General features: G+C 36.2%; 1 protein-coding gene across 1 annotated transcript; it reads right to left on the bottom strand.

Moving 5' to 3' along the window:
* Positions 1 to 2,035: 2,035 nt before the first annotated feature.
* Positions 2,036 to 4,604, bottom strand: LOC137723639 (amino acid transporter AVT1H-like). The gene is made up of 3 exons (XM_068462835.1): positions 4,327 to 4,604; positions 3,259 to 3,866; positions 2,036 to 2,806 (listed from the first exon to the last, which is right to left on the bottom strand). Exons 1-3 carry the CDS (start codon positions 4,574 to 4,576, stop codon positions 2,267 to 2,269), a joined length of 1,398 nt encoding a protein of 465 aa, XP_068318936.1. The 5' UTR covers positions 4,577 to 4,604; the 3' UTR covers positions 2,036 to 2,266.
* Positions 4,605 to 12,912: the final 8,308 nt, after the last annotated feature.

The raw sequence follows: 12,912 nt of genomic DNA, 5'->3' as shown, positions 1-12,912 counted from the left end.
AATACAAAGCCTAAGCTTTTTTGTTTTGTTGCGGGACTTACAAACCATGGAAGAACAACGTAATGGTGTTATTATATCGATCAGTTGGTGTTGACTTTATGAACAAGATAGAATGATGCAAATGTGGAATGTTTGATTGATCCACCTTATATATTGTTGTTGTTGCTCTAGTTTGATGCGTGAAGAGGAAAATATATAACAAAGTTATGATTATTGTGGAGTGGGTGCTAGAGTTGTTGGTTAAACTGCAACTTAACCTACTTTTGTGGTGATAGCAAGTCCAATTTGTAGGATTGGTCCACAAACCAACCTTTCAACTGTTCCTATAATAATAATAATAATTATACTTTGATCATTTTATGGTGGGCACTCCTTACTTGCCTCTCTTTGAGACCAAGCCACCTCTCCTTGCTCTCATTCCTTTTCTAGCCAGCCTAGTCATTTTTTTTTTAAGGAATGCAACACTTATCACATTTTCCATACAACAGTTATACCACTTTTCTAATAGTGATCAGGTCCACAGACATAATAAGAATAACATTTTTATTCTTCTTTTGATAGATATAAATCGATATTAAGAATTAAGTCGTTTTCTAAGTAAATAATTTAATAGATAATATTGATTTATCCAGCTCAAGTGACAAAATGAACTTATCATAAATCCACTAGAAATTTTTATATAGCTATACTTCTTTCTTACACACGTTTAGATTATCTTCAATGGAGAAAAATATTTGTAGTTAGAAGTTATATTTGTATCTAAATTTGACTTAATTCATTTCTAAGTACGCTTTGGCAGTTCCCGCTAACCACAGGGAAAAATAAGCAAGCTAATAGTATATCAAAGCTGTTCGCGTTAAGGCCGCTTGGCGGCGAGATGAGCCTTGGGGCCTAATGATTGTAGACTTTTTAGGCGCTATGCCGAATAGAGTCTTGTAAGCCCTTCAAGGTACGGATAACATCTGCATGGTCCGTCAAGGGAAGGACAATCATATTGAGCTGATAATACACATGATGTACTCTAACAAGTCGAGATATTTTATGTCCTAACATATGACTTTGGTGCTATGTATATGCAAAGTCATATTTTATTTGGATATAACTCTAGAGTTAAAAGTAGGACCTCCACTTTAGAAGATTCAAAAGTTACATTTAAGACTTTAATAATTCTCTAATGTATAAGAGTTAAAAGTTAAAAGTCAAATTTAACTCCGTATGCATAAGATGTTAAACTTACACTACCACATTTGGAATCAAATATGACTTCATAACTTTTAACTTTTTGTTGTAGGATCATGGATAAGCTAGAGATAAAACAAAAGTTATAATATTTAGTGTTTTTTTTAGTAGAATCGATAGTCTACACTAATCTATAGTAAGGGAAAGGAGAAGGATGCCTTGAACTAGGAATGTAGGAAGCTAAAAAGGAAGACCCTAATCACTAGAATAATTCACCACTTATAAAATTATAATATTTAGTTTTCAATGTGGGTAACTTACTTATAAAATTATTATATTTAGTTTGCAATGTGGGTAACTTAGTCATAATAAATTTCAAAACTAAAATGTTTTCAAGTGGGGGAAAGCAAACTAAGGGGCTCCAAAGGTTTCGGACTTCATTCTCTATTGGAGTTTCAAACTCCGTTACTCCTTCTCCTAGTCGTACACTTTGGTTTATTTGTTTGACTAGCATCCGAAAGATGAATTTTTATTACTCTCATATTAATTGATAGCTTTGCTAACATGAACTTGTCTTCCTAAACCTTGGTGTGGCATGACTCACCTCCGCTGAAAGTTTTTGCTTCTTTGCACTTATATTCTTTTGACTCTCATGGTTTCCGATTTTCAAATTAAAGTACATCTCAGCTTATAAGTTAGTCCCGTTTCATGATGAGTGATTTTAATTTTTATACCATGAACCGTGATTAGCCTTCCCATTATTGTATTTATCAAACATGTGAATAGAATTTCAATTTTATTCCCAAGCCATTGGCTTTTTATTTATTATTTTGTTCTAAAAGCTTTGGAGGCAACATACAACGAAGAGAAGAAGAACAGCTGATTCAAAAAGCTTTATTCATATGATGACAACCGCAGATACATACACGTATCACGTCCATAGAGCTTTAGACCTAAAAAATATTACAAAAAAAAAAAACACCAAAAAGATAATCAGAGGATAAAATATAGATCCAGCACCCATCCCACGATGAAAATGTAAATAGTTTTATTTGAATAGAAAACTGAGATGGTTGGCTCATTTTTTTCAGGCCGAGTGAGCTCTGCTCAGGCTTTTAAAGAGCAACCTTGATGAGGAAATGGTTCCAACTATCCCAAGAAGGGTGCCAAATGCAATTAGGGTGAGGTTGAGGACCATGAGAGGCCTTGAAATTTGACCCCAGCATATCTTGAGGTAGAAGGCACAGGGCAAAATGATACAAATGCCAACACTCACAAGTGATCCAGTGAGGCTGAGAACATACCCAAAATACGGAACAGAGAGAGCTAGTGCTAGAATCACCAGAAGTAGGACTGAACCGACGCTGCCCCGGATGAGAAACTTTGTTCTGGAGCTCAAAGAGGGAGGAAGGTTATGCTCAAGCTGGATAGCCATTGGTGCAAATTCAAGAGCATATTTGGTCATTGGTGTCAGCACAGTTGCCCACAGTGCAATCTTTGTCACTATAAGATGTGGAGGCATGCTCAGAGTGATTTGAGGATTCACCTGAGGACCATACAACTTGGCTCCCGTGAATGCTAGGGATGCGTAAAGTATTGTCACTAGAGTGAAGCTTATTATTGATACCTGCAAGAATTTAAAACATATAAAAGGTTAAATTTGGAGAAAACAAAGTAAAAATATAGGTCGTATTTAGTTCGGTCTTGCTGACTTTCAGTAGTTTAAGTTCGATACCTAATTATTATTGGCTCATTGGGTTATTACTTAGTCCAAATCCCCACCTACCAATACCGTTATCTAGCGGTTCCATAACTATTTCATTTTAGGTTAGATTGTGCTCATACTCTAACAAATTAAGTCCATGATCACCGAGTTTCAATCAAAATAGAATGATTTGTACTGAAGTTTTGTTCACATCCTAATTAGATTGTTATCCAACAGTTGTGTGATCTGAATTATTTCTTCATGGTTAACGGCGATCAAGAGATTGGGAATGATAGTTTATTTATGTACATGATTGGAGAAATTAGTTAATTAACTTATTATCCATATGATTGGAGAGACTATAAAAAGTATACCTTGGTGAACTTGGATGGGTCTTTCATGGCCTTGTATAAATTGGGGAAAACAACATGTCCTGCAAAGCTGAAGCTATAAAGGCCAGATATTGCAGGAATGTTATGAATCTGGAGGGCAGGTATGGTGTGGTTCAATTTCACCCCTCCGAAAATGGCGGTGCATGCCACTGATATAAAAATGACGAGTGACATGAGAACTCCGCCGAAGGAAAGGAAAGATATGGAAGAGAGATCTCTCAACCAAAGACTAGGGAGAGCTACGAAGACAGCAATCAAGGTTAAGAGCTGAGATTTCTGTAACTTAGCCCACGAAACCTTGAGTTGAATCCCGGAGAGCACTGTGGCTAGATTGTCATGCAGAGAGATGGTGTAGGACACAAGGGCCATGAAAATCTCCACGTAAATGAAGGATGCTGCTATAATTTTTCCTCTGGATCCAAATGCATTGTGTCCAATATCTGTGTAGCTTCTTGACTTGGGATGTTTGTCCAGACATTTTCCAAGGATATGGGAACAATATGCACATATTACCCCAAGTCCTATCAATAGGAATGCAGAAGACCAACCCCCATTTTCTAAGGCATATGGAGTTGATAACTGTCCCAAACCTGCAACCCAAAACGTATGCAAAAACTAATTAATTTACAACATATTTGTTGAAGTTGAAGTTAATATTTTTTTTTTGTAGTGTAACTGGTGTGAAAAGCTAAATGATATATATAACGATCTCGATCAAGGATTATCTTTGCAAAAAAAAAAAAAAAAAAAAAGATTTGGGTTGTTAGATAAAGTGGAAATGAAAATGCAATCAATTTAATGACTAAGATATTGTTGATTAAGCGAATTTGTGGCATGAAAGAGTATCTAAAAAATAAACGGTCCGTTGACTGTACCCCAGAAATTGTACCAACTTTCTCAAGTTGACATCCCTAGTATAACCTAGAAAGCTTAAGCGATCTTGTATATATAAACACACAACCGAAACCAAAAACAAAGCTAAGCACTGTAGTTACATGCACATCTTAGACCTTTTGATCAAATAACTCTAGTTCATGAAAAATTCATTACCTATGAGCATCCCACTCATGTTGACAACAGACTGAGTAACTGAATTGTTGGCCTCTGCATGGTGCTCAACACCACCCGTGACTCTCTTGCCGCTCTCGAAGCTTTGGTCACACGTACATACTTTGGTTTCCTCCAGACAAACGTTGCAGCTCAGATTCGCACGCTGCACTGCGTCGCTCTCAAGAACTTGATTCTGGTGTGGGAGGCAGTTTGATCTTGATGTTCCGAACAATTTGTTCCACATGTTCATGTTCTAGGTAAGCAAATAAAAGGTTCTAGCTAAGAGATACTTGGTGAATGCTTCGTACAAGAAGTGAAAGGGTGGTATATATACACATCATGAACAGAAGCAATATTCCTACAGTACTATACTGCTCACTACTATCTGAAAGAAGTTGTAAGATGTATAAATTTTTGCGATCTTCCAAATCTAGAGGAATAAGAGTGGGTATATTTTTTTTAACAAAATGAAATTTATACAGGTATACTTTTAATTACTATTTGCAATTAGAATCTGACTTAAAAATTTTGAAGATGTCTCACCTGGTAGATACCCAGAGAGAGTTAATTAATTTGGTGTCCACCAGGTTGATGCTAATGGGAAAGTTGGCAAAGGGAACAATTTGAAAAAAGTTGACGTTCCACCATAAAATCAGTTGGTGATATGGGGAGTAGTACTATTTCTTATAAACCCTCGCATGGTTTGGTTCTTCACCGATGTGGGACTTTATCCTCACATTCTCACAAGCTTCCTCATTTGTGAAGGATTTTCATGCCTAATACGTGGACAACACAAACAAGGTAACGTGGAGCAAGTGCCATGAAGAAAGTTGAAGTTTCACTTTAAAACCAATTAACAATATGAGAATAAGAAGTAGCTCAATATCTTGCAAGCCCTAACATGGTTTGGTGCTTCACCGATGTGAAACCTTGTTCTCACATTCTCGCATAATTTGCTAACGCAACCAACTTGACCTCATAACTATTCCCAAATCTATCGAATGCATGTGAATCATGATCAAGGTGCTTCACTCATGTATTAAAATTGAATTTCGGCAATTAATTGGCGGGAAAAGTGCACTTAAAAAGCACATAGACAATTATTCGTATGCCGAGGCTAATTCCCTTTAATTAAGGAATTAATCCCTTTGCAATTTGGCAACATCACGAACCGGCGTAACATGTACGATACAACAATCTTACTCAAAGGTTGATAGCGTTAGAAGAGAAAACGAAAAAGCTAGACACAACGTTAATTCTCCACTAAAAATTTAACAACATGAATTAAGTGAATCAAACAAAATTTCCCACGTTAATAATTGGTTATCAGGTGGAATATCTTTTTCGGCCTAGATATGATGAAATCTATACATGAGTACTTTTAATTTGGTGTTTAAGGATTCGTTTAAAAGTACTTTTAAAATAATTGAAGCGCTTTTGATGATGGTGTTTTGGAACCAATTTTCAGTAAAAATGCAAGTGAATTATAGAAAAACACTTGAAGTACTTCCTGCAAGAAGCACATAACTAGTGCTTCCTGCATGAAGCACTTTAAGTACTTTTGGAGTTGATAAAAAACAGTTTCCCCAAAAGCGTTTTTAGCCATTTGAAAAACACTTTCAAACGAGCCCAAAGTTCAAATACAATTTCGGTGTATTGCATTGGCATCTCAGGCGCTACACCTAAACGAATGAACATTTTTTTTTAGGAAATGTTATTAGCACTTCAAAAATCTTATTCTACACTCCTTTACAAGTGTATTTTTCTTTTTAATTATAGAAAGTTTGGAGTGCCAAATGAGATTTTTGGAGTGCTAATAACAATTCCATTTTTTTTTTTTTTCATATTTAAGTTGAAGACTATATCAATCTAGCTGCAACTCATTACTAGCATTGTCAAGGTATAACATAAACGGCTGAAAACCTTAGGTCCCATGCAACACCAAGTACCTTCACATCAGCACCTTCACATCAGCACCAAGAATATGATGACACAAGAGCTTCGGTAAATTTCAAGTCAGAAATCCTATGTATGGCTGAATGCGAATTTTCTCATACTCATTATTCTCACAATGTATATATTCGTTTGCTATCTTTAAAGTATAACGAATTGTATAACTAGCGTGTTGGATTTCTACCCATGAATCTTAGATTGGATTTTCACTCATGCATTACAGGTTCCAAACTCTTGTAATGGTGATGTTGAGTTTCCATTCATGCATTCCGAGTTTGAAATTCCCTCTTTGTAATAGTTTCGAACCCTTCTTCCCTCCTTAATACTAATAACTTTTTTGTTTAAAATCGAATTCCATAAACTAGTGAGTTTTGTAGGAAAGCGATGCCAAAAAAATAAAAAATAAAAAATAAAAAATAAAAAATAAAAAAGATGTGAAACGAATTAAGGTATCAAATTGTGACATGGCCTACCCTTTCCCTCCATAAAACGTTTTTATTTGAAAAATGAGACAAGACCTAACTGAGAATATGTAGGGGAAGTTGATTCCAAACGAACCAGATGCGACTGCCAAACAACCTTCATTCCCCTTGCAGCTTGGAGAAGAAAAACATATGATACCATTCATATTGCCTAGAACGCCTAGCAAATATTCTACGATATCTACTTCTTTTTATGGAAATTGTGGGGAGTTGAGATCCTCTCCGGATCTTTGTGTCCGGATCGAGGACCGAGAAATCCAGACCAATCATTTAAAACCCTACGGCGTCTAATTGTTTATTTCATCCGCTCACCTCACACAAACTAAGGATTCAAATCTCTCTCTTATTTTTTAAACGGCCCGAATTTTTTAATCCGTGTGCTCCGGACTTGGGGAGATCTGGAGAGCATAATTGATTCTACTGAGGGTTTGTGCCTTTTATGCACTGCATATTTAATTGTTGCATCTACTTTTTGACATATATGGTTCTAATACATGTCTAGATGGCTAAAAAAAAATTAGGAAAATGGGTATCAAACTTCATCCGCATCAGTGCAAGAGATCGTGAAGAATGAGAATCTAGCATATGGTTTTTCTAGAAGAAAGCAGGTTTAAAAGGAGGTTAATTTAGATGGAAATGGGCAAAAATGACTTCTAGAGGGGGATAAATGGCCATGGCTACAAGGACATGTTTGGCATTGTTGTGGGTTAAAAAAAGTAGTTTTGATGTGCTGTGAGAATAATTAGGTGTGAAATAAATCAATTACATGTTTGACAAACTAAGTCTGTAAATGCACTTCGACACAAAGCGCTGTCAATGTGCTTATTAAATTTTGAATAATACTTGTGTCTCGCCCTTGGTGAAACCTCCTCATTCTACCCATTTTATTTAACAAAATTTCTTATGCATATGTTATATTCAAAACTGGTCAGCTCCTAAATCATCATTTCAAGATTATCTATGCAAACTTCAAATACATAGTGATAATTTAGTAATATGTATGTATTAAACAAATAAATGGTTTTGGTAACGATTAAGATCGTCATAGTGAACTTTCCATTGAATTTATACATATAAATGATTAAACAATTTCGAGTTCGGTTGATTTTTTTTTATAAAGATGATCTTGAAATGATGATGATTTAGGAGATGAACGTTTCTAATTATGTAATCTATATAGAAAAAATTCGTTAAATGAAAAAGGTGGAAGTAGAAGAGATGTAAATATGTAGAATGACAAAAAAAAAGATAATGTTCAAAGTGTTTCTTACTTATTTGTTTTGCAAAATGAAACTTAATTTCACTACATATGCTCCTTTTTCTAAAGGGAATTGTTATTAGCACTCTAAAAATCTCATTTAGCACTCCAAACTTTCTATAATTAGAAAAAAAAATACACTTGTGATGAGTGTAGAATCAGATTTTTGAAGTGCTAATAACAATTCCCTTTTTAAAATATGTATCTTAATTTTCTTTTTTTGCCGAAGTTCGAGGTATCCCACGTTCCGAAAAATAAGACTAATCTAAATTTCCAGTATTGAAAAAAATGGAGATAATGTTCAAAGTTTTGCTTATTTGCTTTTTATCCTTTAGTATTCATGTATAACCTACATGTAACTTATGGCCTCCTAGGTGTATGTAACCAATAACCCTTCTAAACGTTTGTCAACTTTGACATTTCACATTCATGTCATCATTACTGTAATGTAAAAGGGAAGCCTCACCTGCATGATTAAGATCATAAGCTCTGAAAGCAAATTTCGTTGTCTTTCTTTACTTCTTACTTCTCTCTATCTACCATTAGTCTCATACTTCTCAAGTCTATTCAACCTCTCCACTAGTCTCATAAAATACACGTGACCCATAACAAAGCGAGCCATCAAAAATATGTGTCAACATATAAGAGCTACAATGCGGTTAGCTCGCCACACATAAGGAAAATTTTAACCACTCAAAATTAGAGAGGGTATAAATAAAGAACTAAGGCATAAGCATCGTTAGGGCTTTGTGAGAAAGAAATAGGAGAAAACCAAACTCTCTCCCTATCCTCTCTAATAGTCGGCCGCCTAGAGGTGATTTCACTAGCATCAAATCACTTCTAGATCGTCCATCTCTTCTTCACATCTCACCTTGGTGGGGAAATTTAGAGGCTCCAGGAACTTGGAGATCTCATTCAACAAATCTATCCAAGGAGGAAGGAAAGAAGTCTGTTGAAGCTCAATCATTTATCCTTTCAATTTGTGTTTAGTTTTTGTTTACCTTTCACTAGACTTTTGAATTTTCATGGGATAACGATTGGATTTTGAGTTCATACTTTCATTAATTCTGCTCTAGTACTAATTTTAATGCATATGTTGCTCAAATGATCTTAATTTAATAAAGTTTTTCCTTCATTTTGGGCATGGCCCGCCTTTTCTTCTAGAGCAGCAAAGTGAGTAAGTCCATTGTCATGGCATGTTTAGGCAAAGTGTCGGTATGTTGTTTGTTGGGTGTGTGGGCATAGTGACTGGCGTGCTATGTGCTAAGGTGACCAAGAAACTCAAAGAATGGCATCGAGCTACTAAGAGCGAGGACTTCTTGACTTCAAGTATGAAAAGTGGCGCATATGTCTCCAAGTGCTTAGAGGAGCTTTGCAAACATAGATGGTTGTTGGGCCTTGTACACATGGAGTCATATGATGACACACCTCGACCCAGAATGTCCACCTAGACTCCGAATCGAGTTGTGCTGGCCGACACTAGGAGGATGACGAAGCCATAAAGTGTAGTGACGTGGAAAATGTGAATAAATTTAAACCTAAAAGTGCCTAAATATAAGAGTGCACTTGTGAGCGGGAATGAGCTCATTTCACACGTGATGTCAGAGCATAAGTAAAATATAGTAAAGTAGGATGAGAATCATACTATTGAAGGTAACCACTTATACCAAGATTTTCCAAGAATCCTCTTTGACACGAAAGCTCAGCACTAAAACCTGGAGGGGAGAAAAATAAGGGTGAGTGGCCCTAAAAATAAATCTTTGTAAAAACCTTTTCGAAAACATAATAACCCATTGTCGTAAAACAAGTATAGTTTCCAAAATATACATACTACATACAGTAAGAAAATACTTACCGTAGCATGCAATATCTCAAGAATTCAATACGTCATAATATTTCATAAATAAACACATGACGTCCATAATCACATAATCTCACATAAGCAAACATATCATATCGAGTGCTCATCGACACATGCTGACACACGAGTTCATGCAAAGATATCCTGACATGAACATGACTGGGTGTAATAATGATATACATTCTAGTACTACAATCACGTGAAGACTGGCGTTATGCGCATCACATACGAGTCCTAATTGCCTATGGTAATTTAGGATATGACCGACACCTTCAGTGGATCCAAAGTGAGCATACGGTGCGATGTGAACATACACATGAAAGACTGGCCTAGGCCTCGGGCGAGTACTAACACCGGTGCAGCAACGATGAGCATATAACGTAAATATAATCATGCCACAATGATTTGATAAGTCTAGTCAACATAATACTATTCATGTCTGCAAATATAATTAAGACAACCCATAATAGTATGCATACCTATGCATCCCCTATGATTCATAATAATTTCATAGTTTCTATCAACACGCTAAATCTTATAAACGTTAAGCTAATCTAGGTGTATCATAGCAAATTCTTTATGAAATATATAAATGGAAACCAACAAATAAATAAATACTACATAAAAGAAAAGATCCACTCACAAATCATGTCGTCGGGTCGAACCCGCCACCTAGAAACGAAACCATTTACATAAACATAATGTACTAGCGTATAAACGCATTTTTCGTACAAAGTACGACTAATAAATGAACTATTTTAAAACGGTCAAATTTCAAAAAACGGAGGGCAGATTCGGATTCGGCACGTTGAGAAACTTAAGGAGAGACCTCGAGTTCCTCCACGTGTAGCCACAATGTGGCTGCACAGGCAGCCACGCGTTGGCCATCACACGCACTACGTGTCGGTCACCATGCACCTTGTTTGTGGTTTCCAGATTTTGCAAATTTTCTTCCCAACTTTTAAAGCTCATTTCGAGATCGATCCTTAACCAAATTCAATGATTTAAAAGTCAATATGAAGCTAGAAATGTACAAAACCATACCAAAATATGGTCGAGCTATGGTCGGCCTTGACTAGAAAAATGTTCTAAAGGTGGTCAGATGGTCACGAACCCTTGCTGGAAAAACTGTAGAATTTTCTTCTTCTGAGGTATTTCAACGTCAACCCTTCACCAAAACGCCTAAACTAAGTCACACATCTACAATTTCAATGAGAGAAGTTAAATCTAATGTTCTCGGACCTTACCTTAGTCATAATCGACGAGAACTCATCGAAGAAGATGATGAACAATGGCAATGGCAATGCATTGTGCAGTGCAAGTTCCACGTCTGGGTTTGATGTTTATGGTGTGAGCTTAACACCGATGAGGAATAACAAGGTGTGGTGGTGATTTGATGGTTTGGCTCGTTAGAGTTGACGAGTGATGGCGGTTCAGGATTACAATTCATAGAGAGTACAAAGACTAGAGGGAGAGAGAGATGAGCGAGCTCGAGGCTATGTCCCTTTGGTTTTAACTTCACAGATGGGTGGTGATCTGTCGTGACATTGATAGGGTCGTGGTACTTCGGCGACTCTGTATTTACAAATAGGGAGAGTGATAGAGAAGGTTTGAGAAAGAGAGTTATGGTAAGGGATGAGAGAGAAATATGTGGAGGAGAATGAACAATGGAGGAAAAAGAGAGTTAGAAGAGAGAGAGAAAAAGTAAGACGTCTGAGAGAGTTGGAAGACACATGAGTGAGGGATGAGTACGGGGTGTAAGCTCTACGTGGTACATAGCCCAAGGCCCAAAAAAAAAAAAAATTATCTCCCATAAACGTGAAATTACTAAAATGCCCTTTACGATCGTAGTTTGGTAAAATTTTAACCGTAGCTCCGATTTCGATTCCGCTTGAGTCTACATGTTTGTACCATCGAGTACTTTGAAAATACGGTAAAATAGTAGGTCGTATGTGTCATGAAATAACGGTCAACGAAAGCCAACAAACTTATATTAAGGGCATTTTCGTTAATTCACTCCATTAAAATTAATAAAATTGTAAAATTAGGGACGAGTTGTTATCTATGACCTGCCCCCAACCTTTGTAAGCATGGGTATTTTTTTTTCAAATTTTTATGTGGGCCTTTCCCAATGATCAACGGGAAACAGGAAAGTAGTGAATTGTCAGGTCTATAGGTTCGTGTTGACTTTGTGCTCAATAATCTTCATGCTCTGCTTCCCAAATTATGCACCTTGTGTTGGCATAATGATGTTGATTGCTGATCATCTTTACTTTGCTTCGAAGATACATCGATTGTGAGAAGAACAAGGTCGCCAAGTTGAATTTGTGATTGGTGCACGACTTAGGCATGTGAAACGTGAGGCTGGAAAAATGGTGAGCAAGTCTTGGTGGTTTTGTGGCGGTCAGGAAGGACAATCCTGCATGAGTTACTGACTCTTCATGTCGGCAAGCCGCGATCACTATATTAGGCGTCATTTTGGTTGGTGAGGAGGATTTAGCTGGCAACTGGGAAGTCCGTATCTACGTATGCAAAATCTTCCCTGGCTTGGGAAAGGTCTAAGGAGGCAGTTGTCAATAATATCATTTTTAGATGGATAAGATTTTCATTCCAAAATTTCGAAATCAGATCAGATCAGATGCATATTACAATTTTCAAAATTAGAGTAATCTCAAAAATTTCGAAACATAATTAAGGAATTCATTTATTTGATAGGTTTTTTGAATATTTTCAAACTTTTTTACATGCAATTTATTGTTCTTTATTAATATTTGGTATGTTATGTGTAAATTTACTTAATTATGTGGTATACTAGCATGTTTATCATTTTTATTATACAATATGTTTAATTAATATATATAAAAAAACGAACAGTTAGTCACTAAAACTAACAATAAAATACAAAAGTTGATTACAAAATACATAAGTTGAATAATTAACTAAAATCGCAATATGGGAGTTTGGACTTCTCGGAGCCCATTAGGCTCTATGGGCAAGGAAGGCCCAATAATATAATCCGTCGACAGCTAGGG

The sequence above is a fragment of the Pyrus communis genome, chromosome 17 (genome assembly GCF_963583255.1).
Source record: "Pyrus communis chromosome 17, drPyrComm1.1, whole genome shotgun sequence".
In the NCBI taxonomy this organism is placed as follows: Eukaryota; Viridiplantae; Streptophyta; class Magnoliopsida; order Rosales; family Rosaceae; genus Pyrus; species Pyrus communis.
This window is presented reverse-complemented; position numbering and strand designations above follow the sequence as displayed.

Excerpts from the sequence above, each read along its gene's own strand:
- LOC137723639 (XM_068462835.1), bottom strand. The coding sequence starts at position 4,576 with ATGAACATGTGGAACAAATTGTTCGGAACATCAAGATCAAACTGCCTC. Across the intron at positions 3,867-4,326 it reads CATGAGTGGGATGCTCATAG|GTTTGGGACAGTTATCAACT; the intron begins GTAATGAATTTT and ends TTTGGGTTGCAG. Across the intron at positions 2,807-3,258 it reads ACCCATCCAAGTTCACCAAG|GTATCAATAATAAGCTTCAC; the intron begins GTATACTTTTTA and ends AAATTCTTGCAG.